The sequence below is a fragment of the Notolepis coatsorum genome, assembly GCF_963971535.1.
Source record: "Notolepis coatsorum genome assembly, chromosome: 6".
Lineage (NCBI taxonomy): Eukaryota > Metazoa > Chordata > Actinopteri > Aulopiformes > Paralepididae > Notolepis > Notolepis coatsorum.
Genome location: NC_140170.1, coordinates 67,970,852 through 67,995,851, shown reverse-complemented (window position 1 = coordinate 67,995,851; position 25,000 = coordinate 67,970,852). Strand labels below are relative to the sequence as shown.

The 25,000-nt window shown below is 44.9% G+C and overlaps 1 protein-coding gene across 1 annotated transcript in view; it reads left to right on the top strand.

Moving 5' to 3' along the window:
* Positions 1 to 25,000, top strand: part of LOC311229533 (inositol 1,4,5-trisphosphate-gated calcium channel ITPR1-like) — a 323,615-nt gene that overhangs the window by 148,055 nt on the left and 150,560 nt on the right. Inside the window, 10 exon segments of the mRNA XM_084315609.1 lie at positions 1,965 to 2,090; positions 2,839 to 3,039; positions 4,261 to 4,512; positions 5,681 to 5,806; positions 5,917 to 6,045; positions 10,684 to 10,804; positions 13,760 to 13,944; positions 15,378 to 15,526; positions 17,376 to 17,487; positions 20,849 to 20,884. Of these exon segments, the coding sequence (XP_084171735.1) occupies positions 1,965 to 2,090; positions 2,839 to 3,039; positions 4,261 to 4,512; positions 5,681 to 5,806; positions 5,917 to 6,045; positions 10,684 to 10,804; positions 13,760 to 13,944; positions 15,378 to 15,526; positions 17,376 to 17,487; positions 20,849 to 20,884 (1,437 nt within the window).

Sequence of the window (25,000 nt, the reverse complement as noted above, 5' to 3'; positions counted from 1 at the left end):
GTCCCCGTTTATCTGTCTCTCTCTGACTGTCCTTGTATCTCTGTCTTTCTCTCTCTCTCTCTTTCATTCTCTCTCTCTCTCTGTCTCTCCCTGCCTCGCTTTATCTCTCTCTTTCTCTCTCTGTCCTTATGGGGGTCGCAGTTACATTTCACTGTTTCTCTCCCTCTGTCCCCATTTATCTGTCTCTCTCTCTGTCCCTGTCTCTCTCTTTCTCTCTCTTTTTTCTCTCTCTTTCTCTCTCTTTTTTCTCTCTCTCTCTCTCCCTCTGTCCCTGTCTATCTGTCTCTTTCTCTCTCTCTGTATGTCTGTCTCTCTCTGCCTCTCACTTTCTCTTTCTCTCTCTCTCTCTCTCTCTCTCTCTCTCTCTCTCTCTCTCTCTCTCTCTCTCTCTCTCTCTCTCTCTCTCTCTCTCTCTCTCTCTGTATGTCTCTCTCTGTATGTCTCTCTCTCTCTGTCTCTCTGCCTCTCACTTTCTCTCTTTCTTTCTCTCTCTGTCCTTGAGGGGGTCGCAGTTACATTTCACTGTTTCGTTGATTATGAGTTGGCGTAATGAGAGAAGGTTTGAGAATAACTACTGTATGATCCAGTGTCACACTGTTATCTCCCATACCTATAATATAAACACAAAGAATGGACTATCATCTCTAATAACAACAATCTTCTCAGATGGGGGTCACAGCTCATCAAATGGGGGTCTGGCCCGCAGCCGAACGTATATCAATTTGGGGTTCCTTGAGAACCATTGTTAACTGTATGTGTTCTAAAATATTCAGATACCAATATATCGGCCGATATTCTTCATGTATACATATATACTTCATACATATATATTTATATTTTTTTATGTAGTCCCACACCTTACTTCTTCCACCCTCAGCCATCTGTAAAATATATATAAACAAATAAAAAAGTACGAGACAGTGGTTGATATTCTCACCCTGCTGCACACTCCGCCCACCCCAGTCTGTGATGCCAGATGTTTTTCTTTTTTCATAGACAGATTTTGATCAGATTACCTTCAAAGTGACACTCAGCCATCTGTAAAAACCATTATAAATATAAAGAAAAGGTCAAAAGAGACATTTACTGAATTCGATTTGAGCTGGAACCAAACTAGTTTGCATTGCATGTTCTATTCGACTGTGTATTCTATTCTAAGTAGCTTAATGTTCATTCATTTATCTATATTTAGATAATAGGTAGGTATTTAAAAAAACAACGTAATGAGTGAAGTCACTGGCAAAACGTCTGGTGTCCGTCTGATGTCCTCTACTAACTTTAAACCACGTATTCTCTACTCTATCAAGCTAGACGTCTGATGTCCTCTACTAACTTTAAACCACGTGTTCTCTACTCTATCAAGCTAGACGTCTGATGTCCTCTACTAACTTTAAACCACGTGTTCTCTACTCTATCAAGCTGGATGTCTGATGTCCTCTACTAACTTTAAACCACGTATTCTCTACTCTATCAAGCTAGACGTCTGATGTCCTCTACTAACTTTAAACCACGTATTCTCTACTCTATCAAGCTAGACGTCTGATGTCCTCTACTAACTTTAAACCACGTGTTCTCTACTCTATCAAGCTAGACGTCTGATGTCCTCTACTAACTTTAAACCACGTATTCTCTACTCTATCAAGCTAGACGTCTGATGTCCTCTACTAACTTTAAACCACGTATTCTCTACTCTATCAAGCTGGATGTCTGATGTCCTCTACTAACTTTAAACCACATATTCTCTACTCTATCAAGCTAGACGTCTGATGTCCTCTACTAACTTTAAACCACGTATTCTCTACTCTATCAAGCTAGACGTCTGATGTCCTCTCTACTAACTTTAAACCACGTATTCTCTACTCTATCAAGCTAGACTGTAAAAAAAAAAAGATATCGGTTCTAATGTGTTCACAATTGTCTGTAAATGGAGATATCTTAAACCTGGCTTTTCTGCATCCTTCCAGGGGGAAGATGTCCGCATGCAGGACATCATGAAGCTAGCTCACCAGTTCCTGCAGAACTTCTGTGCAGGGAACCAGCAGAACCAGGCCCTGCTCCACAAGCACATCAACCTGTTCCTCAACCCGGGGGTGAGCAGGGCCGGCCTGATGCATAAGCCAACTAAGCACCTGCTTAGGGCCCCCGTGGCCGCCAGGGCCAGATTATAAAAATATATTTTAATTTTGTATTTATTCATTAGACAAAAATCAATATAATTATACAAATTTACAAAGACAACAGGATTTTAGCAAAACAAGGCACAGAAAAAAATCCAAGTAGGTGTGTGAATACTGCTTCCTGTGCATTGTGTAAATTCAGCTACAGCTGTATTACCATGTTGGCAGGTTCCTTTGAATCCATGCAAAGGAATTTATGCAAAGTTGCAAAAGAGAGTACGGGAGAGAGAAGGCTTAAAGGCTTGGGCTGGCCCTGCTCACTGTGTTTCATTATTAGGGTTTAAGATTAATTAAATTAAATGTAAGCATGGGGGAGGGGGAAGGGGTGGTACAGGGATGGGCAGGGTAATAGTAGAAAGACATAATATAGGCAATTAATCATTAAATCAATCAGTTTTCATGCATTTAGCCAATAATAGGATAAGTGAATATATATATTTTACATATATATATATTACTGGGTGCTGGGCCAAAACATTCATCCACAGACTCGATTGCTTCGACACATTGCTTATTGACAAATATTCCAAGCCCTAAGAATCTTTGTCAGAGTCTCAGGGATTGAGACATTGTCAATAAACACCAGCGTTTGGGGCAATTGACTTTGTAAGCCTTGAGTATCAACCCTCCTGCTTCAGTGTCCCGTCTCGCTCTCCTTCAGATCCTGGAGGCCGTCACCATGCAGCACATCTTCATGAACAACTTCCAGCTCTGCAGCGAGATCAACGAGCGCGTGGTGCAGTACTTCGTCAACTGCATCGAGACGCACGGTCGCAACGTGCAATACCTCAAGTTCCTGCAGACCATCGTCAAGGCGGAGAACAAGTTCATCAAGAAGTGTCAAGACATCGTCATGGCCGAGGTCACTTTCCCACGGTTACGCTGTGACTCTCTGTCCTCTTAGTTAGATAAGACGCTCATCGTCGTCACACTGTGATTCTCTGTCGTCTGTTAGATTAGACGCTCTTCATAAACGATGGCATTGTCACAGACAGACTTCGTTCAGACTGCAGATGAAAGTGGCCCCAATCTGATTTCTTTGCTCATATGTGACTCGGATCAGATCTGTTTCCGCGACAGTGTGAACGGCACAAATCACATGGAATCTGATCTTTTCTGAATTCAGATTTTTGGCCACTTTCATATGTGGTCCTAAAGTAGATACAGGTCAGATTTTTTTGCAATGCGACCTCAGTTTGAACAATCATGTTCAGTTCACAACAACCAGTTCGCACTGGAATCTGATATTGGCCACAATTTATATATTAAAAAAAAAGGCACAGAGTTTAGGGTCTTGTTGAGCAATCTTCCAAACATGTTTTACATGATATGAAAATACTGTTTCATACCTTCAAAATAAGCCATCACTTGTACAAATGCCTCATTGTTGCGGTTTTCTGGAGGTATTATGCGGTAGGTGCGCAAAAGTGACTCAAAATGGCCAATATCTCCATTTAGACCTATTTCTGAATTGCGCAATAATTTTCTGACGAATCGTGAGCTCTGATCTGAGCAATAAATCAGAATGGAGTACTAAGGTGTGTGTGTGTAAACGTAGCTATACTTTACAGTTAGCCACTCTGCCCCTAGTGGTGGCTCACATGCATGACACTTTGACTCAAGGATAGCGCAAATCAGCCCTGATGTTTTTCATCTATGAGGTTTGGAAGTGAAAACAACCCTTTCTCTGGGATTAAAACCTTTATTTATTCTCGAAAAGACAATTGAGGTCACCCTCATTTTCAATGTCATCGGGACTTTACAGACATTTCAATGTACACATTTCTACAATATAACAATAATAAATATTAATAACTATCTATATAGTACTTTTCACACATGGACCGCAGTCCAGAGTGCCCCACAGCAATTTGCATAAAATGAACATATAAAATCAGCACACAATTGACAGAATAAAAAAACAATGCATAAATTGCAGACATAAGAATAGGTATAAAATAAGTACAATAGTACAATAAATATACATACCATAACCTTTTTACCGCACGTATCCATAATCACGCCGCAGTGTCCCGCTTCTGTCTGACGTCTCCGTCCCGTCCGTCTCCTCCTCCCGCCGCAGCTGGTGAACGCGGGCGAGGACGTCCTGGTCTTCTACAACGACCGCGCGTCCTTCCAGACGCTGGTGCAGATGATGCGCTCGGAGCGCGACCGCATGGACGAGAACAGCCCCCTGATGTACCACATCCACCTGGTGGAGCTGCTGGCCGTCTGCACCGAGGGCAAGAACGTCTACACCGAGATCAAGTGCAACTCCCTGCTGCCGCTGGACGACATAGTGCGCGTGGTCACCCACGAGGACTGCATACCTGAGGTAAGATGGGAGCCCCGGAACGGTCACTGCATTTATAATAGAGATAAGATATTCCTTTATTTTTTATTTTTTTTATTATCTTTCTTCCCCTCCTTTTTCCCGATTTTTCTCCCATCCCACCCTTACTGGTTGTTGCGTACTTTCCCCTACTGTTGGTCCGGGAGACCGGAGACTGTCACATGCTTTCCTCCGACGCATGTGCAGCCTGGGGCAGGCCAACCTGGCCGCGCAGGTTCTCACCGGGGAGAGTGTAGCGTGTGGGAGGCCACACTATCTCTCCTCAGATCCAACCCTCGCTGAGCAGGCGCCCCGACCGAACTGTAGGGGTCGCTGTCCACAACGCCCAGGACCCACCCTTCAGCTTCCCACCCCCTGATACAGCCAATTGTATCAGCGTGAGAGGACAGCCAAGCTGATAGCAACGCCGGGAGCTGGATTCGAACAGGCGAATCCTAGTGTCTCCCGGTGTTGGTGACGAACGTAATCTCCGTGCGCCACCTGCCCCCCCAAGATATTCCTTTATTGATCCCCTTGGGGAAGGCATCATAGCAGCATGGGCGGGGGGGGGGGGGGGGGGGGTACAGGTAGCGTGAATATTTTCCCTAACGGAGTTGCACTTCCGCGTTCGGTTTGCGCGATCTGATTGGCCACTGACGTTTCTGGTCACATCTGCGCCAATCGTGTGACGCCTGTTTCTGCGCCTATTTCCGCCTCTAACAGCCTGCAAACTACCTAACGCCGAGTTCTATCACTGGTTAAGCTTAGGCGACTCTTTCGAAGTTGGTTAAGGTTAGAGTTTGGAATCAGGGCTGGCGTTCTATCGCCCTGCTCTAAGACAAACTCTAACCTTAACCAACTTTGAAAGAGTGCCTAAGCTTAACCGGTGATAGAACTAGGCGTCACACGATTGGCGCACATGTCACATGACCAGAAACGTCAGTGGCCAATCAGATCGCGCAAACCGAACGCGGAAGTACAACCCCATTAGGGAAAATATTCACGCGTCCCCGGAACGGTCACTGCATTTATAATAAGATAAGATAAGATATTCCTCTATTTATCCCCTTGGGCATCATAGCAGCATGGACGGGGGGGGTGGGGGGGGGTGGGGGGGGGGGGGGTACAGGTATGAGAGTCGGCTAAATGACTAAATGTAAATGTCTTCCAGGTGAAGATCGCCTACATCAACTTCTTGAACCACTGCTACGTGGACACAGAGGTGGAGATGAAGGAGATCTACACGTCCAACCACATGTGGAAGCTCTTCGAGAACTTCCTGGTGGACATCTGCAGAGTGAGGACAACCCTGTCGTCTCTCTACTCATTCGGAATGTAAAAAGAAAAAAAATCGAAATCTCTGATATTATCGTGAATGCCGCTGACAGGTGTGTGCGGGTGTTTCAGGTGTGCAACAACACCAGTGACCGTAAGCACGCGGACATCATCCTGGAGCGCTACGTGACGGAGACGGTGATGAGTATTGTGACCACCTTCTTTAGTTCTCCGTTCTCAGACCAGAGCACCAGCTTACAGGTAAGACAATAGTTTAAAACCACCCAAATAGAATTGTTAAAAAGTAAACACATGGTTTGTTGTTTTGCTGTCCTAGTGGATGATATCTTCACCCTGCTGTACACTCCCCCCTGCCCCACCCCCCAATCTGTGATGCCAGATGTTTTTTTGATCAGATTACCTTCAAAGTGACACTCTCAGCCATCTGTTATAAAAATAATTATAAGTAAATGGTAAATGGGCTGCATTTCTATAGCGCGTTTATCCAAACCGCTTTACAGTTCATGCCTCACACGCACCCGTTCACTCACTCACACAGTTCACACCAGACGGCGGAGGCGGCCCTGTAAGGTGCCCACCCGCTCACTGGGAGCAATTAGGCGTTAAGTGTCTCGCTTAAGGACACTTAAGCGTTGCTGGGAGGAGCTGGAATCTTAATGTATCTATATTTAGGTAATGGGTAGGTAACTACGTAATGGCAAGACGTCTGATGTCCTCTCTATTAACTTTAAACCACGTATTCTCTACTCTTATCAAGCTAGACGTCTGATGTCCTCTCTGCTAACTTGAAACCACGTATTCTCTACTCCAGCGGTTCCCAAACTACGGGTCACGACCCAAAATGGTGTCGTGGGTAGGTGGCAGCGCATTGAGAAAAAATGTAAAAAGAGCAAGCGAAAATCCGACGAGCCCAACTCTGATTGAGTTTTCCACCCGACAGCTGTGTGTATTTGCCATGTCTCGCCCCTTCATCAACAGAGACCACACAGTATTCCAATACACATCTCACTACATCCTGCGCAGGTATACAGTATAGTCGCGGAGGCCACGTCTGGCCTCAATACGTTGAATCTGGGACTACAAGGTTTCCTCTGCTTGATGGCTTTTTGGAGGAACAGAATGTAGCACAAAATGATTTGAAGCCCATTAGCTGTACTCTGTAGCCACATAGAAGGGCTCATTGAACAAGTTCTGAACTATTTTTCTGAAAGAAAGAGCACTAACAATTTGGACAAATGGATCCAAGATCCGTTCATTACGCATGACGCAACAGGCCTCCCACTGTCTGAGCAGGAGGCGCAAATTGATCTTTCAGAGTAGAAGCGGATCTCCGCCTCTTTCTCAGCACAACGCAGCCACATATCATGGAACTGTTCAAATGTACAAGCACACCCTTCCCACACGTCTCATTTTTGTTTATTATTGAAAAGCGCATTTTTTCCCCTTCTGTTCTGGGAAAATATTTTGGCTAAATAAGCCTAGTTTTATAAATGTGTATACAGAAACAATTCCGTTGCTTTTGTTGATAATATTAATTCATTTCATTGATAACATTGTGCTGTAATTTCATTTTCTAATACATATGGATGATCAAGTTCAACAACGTGTGCTTTTATTTTGATATTTCTTATTTCCACATTGAAATTACGTGATACATTAACCAGAGTGCAAATGTAACAGTAATGTGCAAAAGTAATATACAATGTACAGGTGATTAAACTGGATATATAAATTAGTGCTACTGATGTATTTACAGAGTTGTAGTATTAATATGTACAGTGATACAGGTATATAGATACTATGGTAGTAAGTCGTACTGGCCAGCAGCATAACTAGTACGAGTAGGTAAGTTATATGTACAGATATAGATGTAGATATAGTATCTACAGATATGTAAAAAGGATCATTATGCAGGTAAAGGTAGGGCATGAATGAGTCCCAAGTGGGGAAAAGCCACATATGACAGATTATAAAAGTACAGGAACGGGTTGTGACTGTGATGTAGGCATTACGAGACAAGTGACCTATCAACAGCTGTCACTCAGTTGCGATCGGAGGATCAGGAAAAGAGGGGGGGGGGGGGGCGGAGCTTGAGATTGGTCAACTCCTCATCACAGAGCCCCTCGGCCGCCTGGGAACCTGTCACTGTGGCGTGTGGGACACGACCTCCAGTTGATGTCTTCCGAGTCGCACGGAGGAGCGCAAGGGGGTGCGTCCGGGCGGAGGAAGGAGACATCATTAAAACGCACAAGTTATTATTCACTCTCCTTGAGAGTTCTTTTCCGCCCGACCCCTCCTCTCATCTGTCTAATGCATCCAGTCCATTGTCCTGACGACAGCTCATCTTTCATCAGGGGCAACACCTCGCAAGAGCCACGCACCACTGCCCTTTAAGTCGGCCGTTTAATCTTGGAGAGTGAGGGGGGGGGGGGGGGGGGGGATCTTCAAAAGGAGGAGGAGGAGGTGGGTGGTGCAGTTTTCTCCTGGGTAATAGATAAGACTGGACAGACGGTAGGCGGTTCAAAGTCAGGATCTCCTTTTCTCATAACATGAACTCCATAACGACGATTATGTTACATTTTCAACCCCCCACCCCCACCATCACCAACCCCCCGCCTGGTATCATGCGACCTGGCTTACCGGACAGGATGTTTAGTAAGTATGGACGGATAATAAAAACATAGACGATATTTTCAATCTAATCTGAAACAAATGACGCGGAAACCCAGCGCAGCACTTCCACCGGGCCCCCGGCTATTACATTAGGATCAATTCCCTCCGCGATCACCTCCTCGCTCCTCCTGCCAAACGCAGTCAGTGCTTTCCAAAGTATTTCGGAGAACCTCTGATCAGCGTAATTGCCAGTAGCTTGGGACAAGAAACGCTCCCTTGTCTTCCTTCTCATTCCTTTTAATCAGCCGTTAGTTAGTCCGGTCCTTTAGAGCCAATTCGCCCCCTTTACAAAGTTAAGAGTTATGTCTCCCGCTGATTTGTGAGTGTTTGTTTCCTGTTGTTTATTGGCCTCCGTTCTGTTTATGCATCCACACATGCTTCCGCCGATGCGTTACATTCTCAGAGATAGAATATTTTATTAGAAGGTGATGTTTCGGAATTATGTCTATTGACAATATTGTGTTTCTCCACTGCTTGGATCCACTGTTGCAGGCCGTTCTGTCTGCAATTCTGTCTGCGGTAAAGATGGAGGTACTCGTTGGAAGATGATTTCACTGAATGACTGGGTTTTTAAAGGAACACGCCGACATTATGGGAAATACGCTCACCGTCTTCTCCAGAGTCAGACAAGAAGATAGATACCAATTCCCTCTCTTCTGCAAGCTAGCCTAGCTTAGCACAAGTGAATGGAACCGGATACGGACCAGCTAGCCTAGCTGTTGGCCAAAACACCTCTCCCGGAGTTGTAATTAGGCTAGTGGTCCATATCTGCTTCCATTCATTTGTGCTAAGCTAGGCTAGCTTGCGGCAAGATAGCTTTCTACTGAACGCACAGAGAGGGAATTGGTATCGACCTTCTTGTCTGACTCTGGAGAAGACGGTAAGCACATTTCCCATGATGTCGGCGTGGTCCTTTAAGTTGGTGTGTCCACGGGAAACATCTTTTCTAACTGGCAGCGCCTCCGGGGAGGGGTTTCTGAGAGCCGGTCGTCGCTGCTGTCGTCGCCAGGCGACTATTTATTTTTTTATCTACTTTTTTTTTTACATTTTCTCCCGTCCCCAATTTCGTATTGTCCAATTCTACCCTCCCCTGTCTCGAACGTTGTTAGGCCATGCCTCCCACAAGCCGGCTGCAATGTGGACGAAGCCTTACATCACGCGTCCCCTCCGGTACACGAGGAGGCAGCCGTCGCATCTTTTCACCTGCACAGCGCGATCTCTCAGCGGCGAGGGTCTGCGTGGGAGGGACACGCCGCCCTCGTCGCTTCCTGATTCTACTGCGCAGGCGCACCAACGACCTGTAGGAGTCGCTGTCCACAACGTCCGATCCCCACCCACCAGCTTCCCACCCCCTAATACTGCCATTTGTATTAGTATGAACGACCAGCCAAGCTGGTAGCAACGCAGAGAGCTGGGCTCGAACCCAGCATCTCCTGCGTTGGTGGCGAGCGCCTTGCCCACTGCGCCACCTAGCCTGCCTGCCAGGCGACTATTGAAAACGAATCAGAAACGCGCCGCTCTGTTCGCTAAAGGTTTGAATAATTTCTACTACTAGCGTTCGGCGCCGTGAGAGCTAGAACCACGGTCGGCTCTCAGCAGCGCCGGGAACACACAATAACACGCTGTTTCCATGACAACAAATGACAAAAGGAAGCCAGTGCTGAAAAAAACTGAAAGGGGTTTTTCTTTCGGCTTTAACCCTTCCACTACCACACTACATAAGTTGAACCCTTTCACTACCCACTACAAAAGGGTTAACACTTTCACGGTGTGTTCACTGGAGGTCTGGTCAGACGGGGGAAGCAAACCACCACTGAGCTGTCGGTCGCAATGTTGTTCTCACTTCAGGTGCTAATCACACAGCTCTTTGTTTCCGTGTCTGTGTGCATGCATGTCCGTCTGTCTGTCTGTCTGTCTGTCTGTCTGTCTGTCTGTCTGTCTGTCTGTCTGTCTGTCTGTCTGTCTGTGTGTCTGTGTGTCTCTGTGTGGGTGTGGGTGTACTCGTATATACGGGTGTGCACATGTGTGTATCTGTAAACATTCACACTTAAAAGAAGAGGTGTTTCACACAAACGTCTTTATTACACAACACAACAGACCTCTGGTAAAGGACACCCTCCCTCCTACCGAAGTCTCTTCTAACTAATCGATTCAATGAATATATAATAATGGTGTCCCTCCCTGCCTCCCCTGTCCCTCCCTCAGACGAGGCAGCCGGTGTTCGTGCAGCTGCTGCAGGCTGTGTTCCGGGTCTACCACTGTAACTGGCTGGTGCCCGTGCAGAAGGGCTCCGTGGAGGCCTGCATCAAAGTGCTGTCCGACGTCGGTAAAGTCACACCATCCTCCGTAACACTGGGATCATGTTCTAGAAACAGGCTTTCCCATCCCTTGGTGCTCAGGACACCCATGTGGGTGTCTCCCATGTGGGTGTCTCCCATGTAGGTGTCTCCCATGTGGGTGTCTCCCATGTGGGTGTCTCCCATGTGGGTGTCTCCCATGTGGGTGTCTCCCATGTAGGTGTCTCCCATGTGGGTGTCTCCCATGTGGGTGTCTCCCATGTAGGTGTCTCCCATGTAGGTGTCTCCCATGTGGGTGTCTCCCATGTGGGTATCTCCCATGTAGGTGTCTCCCATGTGGGTGTCTCCCATGTAGGTGTCTCCCATGTGGGTGTCTCCCACGTAGGTGGTTCCCATATAGGTGTCTCTAGGTGTCTCCCATGTGGGTATCTCCCATGTAGGTGTCTCCCATGTATGTAGGTGTCTCCCATGTGGGTATCTCCCATGTAGGTGTCTCCCATGTAGGTGTCTCCCATGTAGGTGTCTCCCATGTGGGTGTCTCCCATGTGGGTATCTCCCATGTAGGTGTCTCCCATGTGGGTGTCTCCCACGTAGGTGGTTCCCATATAGGTGTCTCTAGGTGTCTCCCATGTAGGTGTCTCCCACGTACGTGTCTCCCATGTGGGTATCTCTCACGTAGGTGTATCTAGGTATCTCTCACGTAGGTGTCTCTAGTGTCTCCCATGTAGGTGTCTCCCATGTAGGTGTCTCTAGGTGTCTCCCATGTAGGTGTCTCCCATGTAGGTGTCTCCCATCTAGGTGTCTCCCATGTAGGTGTCTCCCATGTAGGTGTCTCCCATCTAGGTGTCTCCCATGTAGGTGTCTCTAGGTATCTCCCACGAAAACTGAAAACGGTTAAGGGTGAGGCTAGGATGAGATGTTAAATTTGGTCGTTAAAGAACGCCTATCACATCGCGAGTACGGGGTCCCCCGACGTTCCTGGCCAAATTCCCAAATCAGGTCTCTGACATCAAGGCCATCCCTTCCCCCCTAAATTGGCTGATATCAATCCCTGTCTCCTGAGCCGTTCAGCCATTGTGTAGTGTGATGTGTGCCTGGTGCCAGTGTATGGCAGCGATGGAGCCTCCGTAGCCCAAGGTCGGCTGCTACACAGTGGTGGTGAAGGAGGCAATTTCCCACATTGTAAAAAGCAGTTTTGAGTCTGTCTAGAAGAAAAAGCGCTATATAAATGCAATTCATTCAACAGAAATATCCATGAATGATCACTTTTAGCTTTAGGATATTTAAAAAAAAAAAGAAAAAAATCTTTAAATATGGGAACCCCTTGTGCTAGCACCACACAACCACTATCAATCAATCAATCAATCAATCAATCAATCAATCAATCAATCAATCAATCAATCAATCAATCAATGGTCACCATTAGGGGTGGGAATCTTTGAAATTTCACCATTCAATTTGGATTCTTGGGGTCATGATTGATATGGTTCTAACAACTGCTTCAGAAAACAGTGTACGTTTTAATGTTACGTTCTCTTAACATTAAAAGTTATTTGCGATAGAGAGCACCAAGGCTCAAATATATGTTCCTGATGACATAGTCAATCTGTGGTTTAAACGACAGAACCATCGTCACAAATAAGACCTGAGACTTCGCCTTGTCCCCAAAAGCACAACATAGATCTATATTAGATTTTCGAGACCAAATAAATGTTGAATGAATTACCAGGTCGGTAACGTTGGCTGTGAGCTGCCATTCATGTCTGAAACATCTCATTCACGTTTGCACTTTCATGCATTACCGGAGCTGCCAGTCATCTGTAAGGTGACAAATTACTTGCTCACTTGCGTGTTGCTTTCTTCAAGAGCTTCTCCTTTGTCTCTTGGCTGAGGCACCGCTGTCCAGTGTTGTAGTACTGATTTTCAGGACTTGTGACTCGACTTGGACTTGAGCACTGATGACTTGGACTTGGACTTGGACTCGAGCGTTGACTGCATTCGGACTTGGAAGGTGCAGACTCGGACTCGGACTTGTTAAATACCTTTTTTTTTCTTTTTCTTTTTTTTTGGCATAATATATTGATGGCTAGTGCATTTGTTTGGCTATTGTGTCACAAAGTAAATAAACTCCCTTTGAAATAGTGACCGCTGTGTCATTTATGTTTAATGTAGACCTTTTTTTTTATTTGTATGTCAGCTCTTTGACTGCCAGAGTGGAGTGGACTCAACCTTGATGACTTGGACTCGGACTCGGACTATGGTAATGGGGACTCAACTCGGGCTCTTCTTTGGTGACTTGGACTCAGACTCGAACACTGGGGGACTCGAGACTCGACTTGGACTCGAGATTTTGTGACTTAACCCTGCCACTGTCTCAGTAAAACGCAGACGTGGCTGATGATGTGGATCATGTGTGGACATCCTTCATTAACAACAGCGCTGTGGAGGCTCAGCTATTTTTAAATGAAATAAATGGACCTTATTCTGCGCTTTTATCCAAAGTGTTTTACAAGTTATGCCTCACATTCACACACCGATGGCAGAGGCGACCATGCAAGGTGCCAACCTGCCCATCGGGAGCAGTTAGGGTTTAATGCTGCCAAGAGGAGCTGGAATCGAACCAGGAACCTTCCGCTTACCCGACAACTGCTCTACCTCCTTAGCCACTGTCGAATTTGTTAATCGCTTTTTGAATCGGTAGAAGATACTGTAGATTTGAGTGAGTGTCCCCCCCCCACCTCTAGTCACCATGTAGGCTTACTAATACACATTAACATTGTTAATAAAGTTAAATCATCATGTCCCTGTGTGTGTGTGTGTGTGTGTGTGTGTGTGTGTGTGTGTGTGTGTGTGTGTGTGTGTGTGTGTGTGTGTGTGTGTGTGTGTGTGTGTGTGTGTGTGTGTGTGTGTGTGTGTGTGTGTGTGTGTGTGTGTGTGTGTGTGTGTGTGTGTGTGTTGTGTTGTGTTGTGTTGTGTGTGTGTAGCTAAAGGCAGAGCGATAGCCATCCCTGTGGACCTGGACAACCAGGTGAGCAACCTGTTCATAAAGTCCAACAACATCGTCCAGAAGACGGCTATGAGCTGGAGGCTGTCTGCCCGCAACGCTGCCCGCAGAGACTCCGTGCAGACCGCCTCTCGAGACTACAGGAACATCATAGAGAGACTGCAGGTGTGTGTGTGTGTGTGTGTGTACCTCGTTTATGTGAAAAATCAGGACAATTCCAAGACTACACACTCATGAAATCAGTACAGCTACCAAATAAGGACATTTTAGTTGTAGTGTGAATGATGGTTAAGGTTAGGGTTACTGTTGGGGTTAGTTACAGAATGTATGTAAATCTATGTAATGTCCCCATATTTCACATAAACGTGTGTGTGTGTGCACACGCAGTTGTGTGTTTGTGTTTGTACTTTGATCCGGGCTAAAAGTTCAATTGAAACCCAAGCCTGGATTCTGACCCGTCCCTAATCAGTTTAGCCTGAACAGGGTCTGGCATAAACCAAAACCTCTAGTGTGCGTGCTTTGTATGTGTCTCTCTCTACTCTGTGTGTCCACACGTGTGTATTGAGTGTTGTCTGTGCTATAGGACATATTGTCTACTCTGTGTGTCCACACGTGTGTATTGAGTGTTGTCTGTGCTATAGGACATTATTACATGGCGTTTTAACATTCGCCGAAATGCTTGATTGTGATTGGTCAATAGCGCTCGTCAGAGGTCCGTTATTACTCGATAACGGACCTCTGCCGAGCAATAATGACCGCTGTTCGCAATCAAGCCCACTGACACACACTGCAGCAGTGCAATCAGTCCACACACCTGCCGGCGATAATAATAACTTTATTTGGGCTGACAGCGGACGGAGCCACAGAACAACTGCGTCTGCATTTGATCTCGTCTTGTCGATGGTGTAAAATGAATTAGGTATATTGTTAGTAAGTTAGCCATGTAATAAGCGGGATAATGTATAGCTATACTCGGTCATTGTCGCAAAATAATTGACCTTCACTACGTTTAAAACACCTCGGCGAGGCGCCTCGGTATTCTAAACTCCGTGTCGGTCAATTATTTTGCGACAATGACCTCGTAGCTATACATTATCCCTTACTTATTGTCTACTCTATGTGTCCACATGTGTGTATTGAGTGTTGTCCTGTGTCTGTGCTATAGGACATAGTGTCTACTCCAGGGGTTCTCAAACTTTTTCATACCGCGACCCCATTTTATTTAGGTTTTTTTTGGGCACCCCACACTTAATAATGTATCGTGGAATTTCAACGTGGAATTAAGGAATATCAAAATAAAAGCACACGTTGTTGAACTTGATCATGCATATTTATTAGAACATTTTATTACAGCACTATGTTACCAATACACATTTTTTAAACGAGGCATATTTAGCCAGAATATGTTGCCAGAACATTAAAAAAAAAATATATATATATAAATTATTTTATTTTATTATTATTTTATTTTACTTGCCAATGCCACTGTCACCTACCCGCGACCCCAATTTGGGTCGCGACCCATAGTTTGAGAACCACTGATCTACTCCATGTGTCCACACGTGTGTATTGAGCGTGCTCCCGTGTCCGCGCTATAGGACATAGTGTCCGCCCTGGAGGACCGTCTGCGTCCGTTGGTCCAGGCTGAGCTGTCTGTCCTCGTGGACGTCCTTCACCGGCCCGAGCTGCTCTTCCCTGAGAACACGGAGTCGCGCAGGAAGTGTGAGAGCGGAGGCTTCATATGCAAGTGAGCAAGGATCCACACCCGGGGCACATAGTATCCTACCCTTTTCTTTCACCCGCCTGGGAGAGTGTTTGATTCTTTGTTTTGTGGTGGATCCGAACTAAAGTAGTGGATGGTAGATGGATCTTCTGATCAACATAGGTTTAATAGTAAAAACAATTAGTACAAAGTACATGTAGGTTAAATGAGCTTTGGCTGAGAGGAGTGCTCTCATCGTCGCCAGCTAGGAAACACTGAGGAAGAGAAGGAGACAATGGGTCTCATTCACCAACGGACTTATGACAAAAAGGGCTTTCTCTTAGGGCCATTTGAGACCTTTTCGGGGAAGACATGAATATAGACAATATATTATAATATAATATTAATTATATATTTTTTATTGGGACGGTTGGTGAATCCCAAAATCGACCCGAAAAGGTCTCAAATGGCCCTAAGAGAAAGCCCTTTTTGTCCTTGGTGAATGAGCTTAAGTAGAGAGAGGGGTGGGGGCCGTAGCCCCTAAAAGATAAAGATAGAAATAAGCAGTGTAAACAATATAATTAACTCTGAATATAAGGATATGAGCAAGTAAACGGTGTAATCAAAAGTGCAGATGAAGGACTGTATGCCCTATCGGTTATAATAATAATAATAATAATAATAATTCATTTTATTTATATAGCGCTTCTCAAGGACCCGAAGTCGCTGACAATAGGCAGAGAAACATAGTGAAACAAAAAAGGAACATAAGACCACAGGGGAAACGGGGGAAAGCAGCATGAGATACACAGAAACATAGAGCCACAGTAACAAACATCAACCAGGTTGGAGGGGGGGTGGGTGGGGGTGGGTTATGGGTGGAGGGGGTTGAATGCTAGGGAGAACAGGTGGGTTTTGAGGCAGGATTTGAAGGTGGAGAGTGTGGGGGAGTCTCTGATGGACTGAGGGAGGGATTTTTCCAGAGTCGGGGTGCAGTGCGTGAGAAGGCCCGATCACCAAAATTTTTAAGTTTGGATGACGGGACAGTGACGGAGGCAGTGGAGGAGTACCGGAGGGAATGGGTGGGGCGGTAGGGAAGAAGGAGATCAGTCAGGTAGGGGGGGCCAGGCTATGGAGGGCTTTGAAGGTGAGGAGTAGTGTTTTGAAGTTGATGCGTTCTTTGATTGGGAGCCAGTGGAGAGAGTGGAGGACAGGAGTGATGTGTTCACGGGACCGGGTGTTTGTGAGGAGGCGGGTGGCTGAGTTTTGGACCATCTGCAGTTTATGGAGGGAGCGGGAGGTGATGCCAGTGAGGAGGGAGTTGCAATAGTCCAGGCGGGAGGAGATGAAGGCGTGTATGAGGGATTCAGCAGCAGGGGGGGAGAGGCAGTGACGAATGTTTGGCAATGTTGCGGAGGTGAAAGGATGATGTTTTAACAATGGAGCAGACATGGGGGTCAAATGAGAGGGTGGGGTCGAGGATGACACCGAGGTTGCGGACTAGGGGGGAGGGGGTGATGGTTGGGTCATTGATGGTAAGTGTGATGGGTCCGGATCTGCTGAGGCTGGTTTTTGTGCCGATAATGAAGAGTTCCGTCTTGTCGCTGTTTAGTTGGAGAAGGTTATGAGTCATCCAGGTTTGAAGTTCGGAGATGCAGGACTCAATGTGCATGAGGGGAGGGTTGTGGGGGGATTATATTATACGTTACAATAAATATTCTATATTCTATTCTATTCATTGTAGTTATTTAGAAACATAAATTGTCAGTGTCTCCTTTTTCATTCGATCCACTATTATAATGCTGCCATGACTTCTCCTATAGAAAAGGAATAAAAGATTGTATTTACTGCATAGAATGGTGAGACTCATGAGTGTGTGTTTGTGCGTGTGTAGGCTGATCAAACACACTAAGCAGCTACTGGAGGAGAACGAGGAGAGGCTGTGCATTAAGGTCCTGCAGACACTCAGAGAGATGATGACCAAGGACCGAGGCTACGGAGAGAAGGTAACAGGAGGAGAGGCTGGCCAACACACAGCCAGTGCACTGTAGGGTCATGTACTCTCTGCTGCCTATAGCCTTTTGTTTCATCCAAGAGTCAATGGATTGGATATTTCTGTATTATTAAAAAAATGTTTTAATTAATTTTAACTTAACATTTTAAAATTCATTTAACAATTTTTTTTTAAAAGTATTCATTTTTAAATGAATGAATGAATTAATTAATTTGTTTGTTTATTTGATGTTTGTTTGTTTTACATTGAATGGTTTGATGGGTTTTGTTTGTATGAGGAAAATACAGTATACCCATTTCAACCTGTGTGCTGTTATCTCTAGACCTCCAATACACAATGCATACTGTGGTTTATAGCTAAAAGTCATTCTAAAAAAAAAGTGTGTACTGTGGATTAGAGAAAAGTCATCCTAAAAACAATTATGCATACAGTAGTTTTTTAAACCAAAAGCTAAAAGAACAGGTACATATACACTTACATATTGTACATACATACATACATACATACATACATACATACATACATACATACATACATACATACATACATACATACATACATACATACATACATACATACATACATACATAGTAATATAGTAATAATAATAATACACTTTATTTGTATACATAGCACCTTTCATACAGGAATTGCAGCCCAAAGTATTTCACAGCATTGATGTAGACACAAAATAGAAGAAAAAAAATCCATCATAATGCTTATTGATTATGATAGATTTCTGACTTTAAAATCTATAAAAGCAGTGGTACACCTTAAATCCAACCACCCCACCCACCCAAAACGACCACACCGTAACGTCAAGTCATTCATCTCACTTTGTTTGTGCCCAAGGTCAGACTGAAAAAGGTCACACACACACACGGCGTGTTGTTAATTTATCTTGGGACAGTTCCGTTTTTAATTCTGGAACACAAAGGTCAGGAAGCAGGAAGGGTCTGCCCACGAGAGAGCCAGCGCTCTCTTCATTATTTCATCAAGTGGAATATCCTGGAGTTGCTCAACTGACAATGATTGCAAGGTAATTCGACCTTATTCACTCGAATTACCTTTATTTCATTGTACATTTAATCCAATTCCGTGGGCCACAACATCTGTCTCCCATTCGCTGTCAATTTTGTTTAGTTGTCCTTGATTTATACAGGTTGTCTCATGGAGATCAAGATCTCCTTTTCCAGAGGGATCTGTTAACAATAGACATAATACAAACATGTCGGATGGACAAGACCAATAAACAAAGGAAATCAAAGGAAACTATTACAATCAACCTCTAAGAAAAGTCAGTGTTCAAAACTTGAAAATCTTCCAACGGAATGAAATGCTCCGATTTCAAGGTTTTCTCTAATTCATTCCATTTGTACCGAGCATCGTATTCAAAACAGTTTAGCCAAGCTCAGTTTTGACATGTGGTGCATCTAAATCGCTTTTTTTTGTATTTAAAAACAATCAATGAGCAGAGATAACGGACGTTTCATAAGCGGAGCCTTTATAGATAAATAAAATGCAATGCGTATCCCACCTTTTCATATAAAACACAATGGTGACTGAGTGAGAAAGGTATCTCTGGTGATAAAATGCAATGCACTATGCTTCTTTGCTCTCTTGTATTAATCTTGGGAAGAGACTTATTCATACACATAAACTAAATTGTTCAACATAATAGTGAATTTAGTTTCAGAGTGGATTTCAACAAATGACATGTTTGTCATTTCCTGGAAACCAAAAGAAAAGAGCCATCCTGCACACTAGAAATGCTTTCTAGAATGACATTTACAGCACATTGTAACTGAGCTAGCACTCTGCCTCTTTAACTAAATTGAACAAATGTACAATGTTAGCTTGCTAGCTAACGTTACTAATGTTGCGTAACATTGCTAACCTATGTTGCTAACGTTAGCTCGCTAGCACGACCGTAATGCACATTCGGCACTACTGACTGATATCCACGACAAGTCCCTCCCTAGCTTCCTGTTTTTACAGGAAACGCATACACATGTGGAATCAAATAGCATTCTGATAGCCGCTTCACAGGGACTTTAAGCCTAACCTACCGGTATTCACAACTGAGACAACACACATTCCCACAGAAGATCATGAAGAGCCGAGACAACTGTAATGATGACTAGTTAGTTGCTAGTGTTACAGTGTATTCAGTAACATGTATAATCCGATCCCACACACACGACACACACACACACACACACACACACACACACACACACACACACACACACACACACACACACACACACACACACACACACACACACACACACACACACACACAGATTGACTGCCAGTGAGTGACTTTATTACCAATAGACTTGACTTGTGTCTGTTGGGCAACCTTCCAGTTGCCTTCACATTTGAGGTTGAAACGAGGCAGGATTGCTCCCAGTTGTCAGACCCGCTTAGAAATACTACTGTCTCTAGACAATGACTGAATGTCTGCTACTCCACATGGATACTTTGGGTTTAATGTGGTCCTCGTACTTTAATCTTTCAGGGAAATGAGGTTCTGGTCTTGGCCCCAGCGGGCCTGTCTGGGTGCATGTCAGCACTAACGTGTCCCTGGATGATTCAAGTATGAAGACACTTGAACTATCTGGTTTTTTCTCTCTTTACTGCAATTACCAAACAATAACCATTTACATTGTAAAACAAAGTCACCTTGATATTGGGCTTTGCTTGACATATAACACCGTTCAGGGATAGAACACACACATATATACTGTATATACAGTATACTAATATATAGAAATTATTTAATTTTTTTCAAACCTTTATTTAAACTCGTAAGACACTGAGGTTACCCTAATTTACAGTGACGACAAGCTTACAAAACAAGACACCGTTTACCATCAATTTCATACACTGGGGTGTTTTCTATGTACTACGTCATTCTTTCTAAAATGTCGACGTCATACATATCACAGTATATATCGCAGTGTTTATAACTTCGCAATGTATTCAACCGCAATCCCTGTATCGTGATATGTATTGTGTACTGAGTCATAAGATCATAGGATCGTAAGATATTCCTGGTCAACACACAGTGGTCCTCCTGACACACTGCCAAGGAGCCTGCACTAACTCTGCTCACCGGATAACTTAAACATCCTAAAGGCGGTTTTCCTCCCTAAGCCACTGAATGTTTGTTTATGTTTATGTTTAAAGTACACTGTCCTAACCCATCCCATTGACCATATTCTGATGTCCTGAATGTGACATGAGATCAAAATGGCCGCCGTGTGAATATGGTCGATGCTGTGCTTCCTCTTTTCTGAGCTGTTGTCTGGTATCTAACCTTCCGTTCCTTTCTTTTCTCTTTTCAGCTCAGGGCGTTTGATGATGAGATGGATATGCCTAAGGTTGTTCCTTATTCTTCTTCTCTTCATGGCCTTCTTAAGGTTCTGTCTGTTGTCTCTGTGTAGTGGTGCTAGTAGTGGGGGTGGTGTGTAGTAATGAGGTGGTGTGTAGTAGTGTTAATAGTGGTGTGTAGTAGTGTTAATAGTGGTGTGTAGTGTTAATAGTGGTGTGTAGTAGTGCTAATAGTGGTGTGTAGTAGTGGGGTGGTGTGTAGTAGTAATAGTATTGAGGTGGTGTGTAGTAGTACTAGTAGTGGTGGTGTGTAGTAGTGCTAGTAATGAGGTGGTGTGTAGTAGTGCTAGTAGTGAGGTGGTGTGTAGTAGTGCTAGTAGTGAGGTGGTGTGTAGTAGTACTAGTAGTGAGGTGGTGTGTAGTAGTGCTAGTAGTGAGGTGGTGTGTAGTAGTGCTAGTAGTGAGGTGGTGTGTAGTAGTGCTAGTATTGAGGTGGTGTGTAGTAGTACTAGTAGTGAGGTGGTGTGTAGTAGTGCTAGTAGTGAGGTGGTGTGTAGTAGTGCTAGTAGTGAGGTGGTGTGTAGTAGTGCTAGTAGTGAGGTGGTGTGTAGTAGTGCTAGTAGTGAGGTGGTGTGTAGTAGTACTAGTAGTGGTGGTATGTAGTAGTACTAGTAGTGAGGTGGTGTGTAGTAGTGCTAGTAGTGAGGTGGTGTGTAGTAGTACTAGTAGTGGTGGTGTGTAGTAGTGAGGTGGTGTGTAGTGGTGCTAGTAGTGAGGTGTGTAGTAGTGAGGTGGTGTGTAGTAGTACTAGTAGTGAGGTGTGTAGTAGTGAGGTGGTGTGTAGTAGTACTAGTAGTGGTGTGTAGTAGTGAAGTGGTGTGTAGTGGTGCTAGTAGTGAGGTGGTGTGTAGTAGTGAGGTGGTGTGTAGTAGTAGTGAAGTGGTGTGTAGTAGTGATAGTAGTGAGGTGGTGTGTAGTAGTGAGGTGGTGTGTAGTAGTAGTGAGGTGGTGTGTAGTAGTGATAGTAGTGAGGTGGTGTGTAGTAGTGATAGTAGTGAGGTGGTGTGTAGTAGTGAGGTGGTGTGTAGTAGTGATAGTAGTGAGGTGGTGTGTAGTAGTGAGGTGGTGTGTAGTAGTGATAGTAGTGAGGTGGTGTGTAGTAGTGAGGTGGTGTAGTAGTGAGGTGGTGTGTAGTAGTGCTAGTAGTGAGGTGGTGTGTAGTAGTGATAGTAGTGAGGTGGTGTGTAGTAGTGAGGTGGTGTGTAGTAGTGATAGTAGTGAGGTGGTGTGTAGTAGTGATAGTGAGGTGGTGTAGTAGTGAGGTGGTGTGTAGTAGTACTAGTAGTGGTGTGTAGTAGTGAAGTGGTGTGTAGTGGTGCTAGTAGTGAGGTGTGTAGTAGTGAGGTGGTGTGTAGTAGTGAGGTGGTGTGTAGTAGTAGTGAGGTGGTGTGTAGTAGTGATAGTAGTGAGGTGGTGTGTAGTAGTGAGGTGGTGTGTAGTAGTGATAGTAGTGAGGTGGTGTGTAGTAGTGAGGTGGTGTGTAGTAGTGATAGTAGTGAGGTGGTGTGTAGTAGTGAGGTGGTGTGTAGTAGTGATAGTAGTGAGGTGGTGTGTAGTAGTGAGGTGGTGTGTAGTAGTGATAGTAGTGAGGTGGTGTGTAGTAGTGAGGTGGTGTGTAGTAGTGATAGTAGTGAGGTGGTGTAGTAGTGAGGTGGTGTGTAGTAGTGATAGTGAGGTGGTGTGTAGTAGTAGTGAGGTGGTGTGTAGTAGTGATAGTGAGGTGGTGTGTAGTAGTAGTGAGGTGGTGTGTAGTAGTGATAGTAGTGAGGTGGTGTGTAGTAGTGAGGTGGCGTGTAGTAGTAGTGAGGTGGTGTGTAGTAGTGATAGTGAGGTGGTGTGTAGTAGTAGTGAGGTGGTGTGTAGTAGTGATAGTAGTGAGGTGGTGTGTAGTAGTGAGGTGGCGTGTAGTAGTAGTGAGGTGGTGTGTAGTAGTGATAGTAGTGAGGTGGTGTGTAGTAGTGAGGTGGTGTGTAGTAGTAGTGAAGTGGTGTGTAGTAGTGATAGTAGTGAGGTGGTGTGTAGTAGTGAGGTGGTGTGTAGTAGTAGTGAGGTGGTGTGTAGTAGTGATAGTAGTGAGGTGGTGTGTAGTAGTGAGGTGGTGTGTAGTAGTGATAGTAGTGAGGTGGTGTGTAGTAGTGAGGTGGTGTGTAGTAGTGATAGTAGTGAGGTGGTGTGTAGTAGTGAGGTGGTGTGTAGTAGTGATAGTAGTGAGGTGGTGGAGTAGTGAGGTGGTGTGTAGTAGTGATAGTGAGGTGGTGTGTAGTAGTAGTGAGGTGGTGTGTAGTAGTAGTGAGGTGGTGTGTAGTAGTGATAGTGAGGTGGTGTGTAGTAGTAGTGAGGTGGTGTGTAGTAGTGAGGTGGTGTGTAGTAGTAGTGAGGTGGTGTGTAGTAGTGATAGTGAGATGGTGTGTAGTAGTAGTGAGGTGGTGTGTAGTAGTGAGGTGGTGTCTAGTAGTAGTGAGGTGGTGTGTAGTAGTGAGGTGGTGTGTAGTAGTGATAGTGAGATGGTGTGTAGTAGTAGTGAGGTGGTGTGTAGTAGTGAGGTGGTGTGTAGTAGTAGTGAGGTGGTGTGTAGTAGTAGTGAGGTGGTGTGTAGTAGTGATAGTGAGGTGGTGTGTAGTAGTGAGGTGGTGTGTAGTAGTGAGGTGGTGTGTAGTAGTGAGGTGGTGTGTAGTAGTAGTGAGGTGGTATGTAGTAGTAGTGAGGTGGTGTGTAGTAGTGATAGTACTTCTCTCCGTGGATGGCTACTCCATCTGCCCCTTCACGGAGGTAAGGAACCTGGGCGTAATACTGGACTCAACCCTCTCATTTCACCCTCACGTCAAGTCTGTCACCAGGTCCACCTTCTTCCACCTCAGAACCATTTCCCGCCTCCGCCCCTCACTCCGACACCTCACCTCATTCATGCTTTCATCACTTCCCGCCTCGACTACTGTAACGGAATCCTTCTTGGTGCTTCCAAGAAGGTTCTGGATCGCTTACAGTACGTCCAAAACTCTGCTGCGAGGGTCCTCACACGCACCAAACCCTGGCAGCACATCACCCCCACCCGGCAAAAACTCCACTGGCTCCCCATCAACTACGGAATCCCCTACAAGATCCTCCTCCTCACCTACAAATCCCGGCACAGGTTGGCCCCTTCCTACCTGACCAACCTACTCCACCCCTACACTCCAGCATGAGGCCTCCGCTCCTCCAACCCGACCTCCTCACCATCCCCCGCACCAGGCGTTCCACACTGAGGAGACCAAGCTTTCTCTGTAGCTGCCCCCAGGCTGTGGAACTCCCTCTCCCCCTCCATCCGAGGCTCTGACACCATCAACCTCTTCAAAACACACCTAAAAACCCACCTGTTCACACTTGCCTTCACGCAACACGGCCCCGCTCCCAAGTAGCCCACCCCTGACTCTTTTCCTTTAAGCCACAGATCCTGTTGTTTTTGTTTTTGTTAATTTTCTTGTTACCGTTTCATCCAAGTGGACAGCACCTTGCTTCCTTTTTTATCTTATTTGTTTTATTATTTATTTTTATTTTTATTTACACATATATAATTTTTTTTTAACCCGTTCTTTTATATAGCGTCGCTCTCCTTGTACAGTGTCCTTGAGTCTGGGAAACACGCTTCTCTCTTTAAATCCAATCTATTATTATTATTATTATTATTATTATTATTATTATTATTATTATAGTAGTGGGATGGTGTGTAGTAGTGACGTGGTGTGTAGTAGTTCTAATAGTGGTGTGTAGTAGTGACGTGGTGTGTAGTAGTTCTAATAGTGGTGTGTAGTAGTACTAGTAGCTTGGTGTGTAGTAGTGAGGTGGTGTGTAGTAGTGAGGTGGTGTGTAGTAGTGCTAGTAGTGAGGTGGTGTGTAGTAGTGAGGTGGTGTGTAGTAGTGCTAGTAGTGAGGTGGTGTGTAGTAGTGAGGTGGTGTGTAGTAGTAGTGAGGTGGTGTGTTGTAGTGACGTGGTGTGTAGTAGTTCTAATAGTGGTGTGTAGTAGTACTAGTAGCTTGGTGTGTAGTAGTGAGGTGGTGTGTAGTAGTGAGGTGGTGTGTAGTAGTGACGTGGTGTGTAGTAGTTCTAATAGTGGTGTGTAGTAGTACTA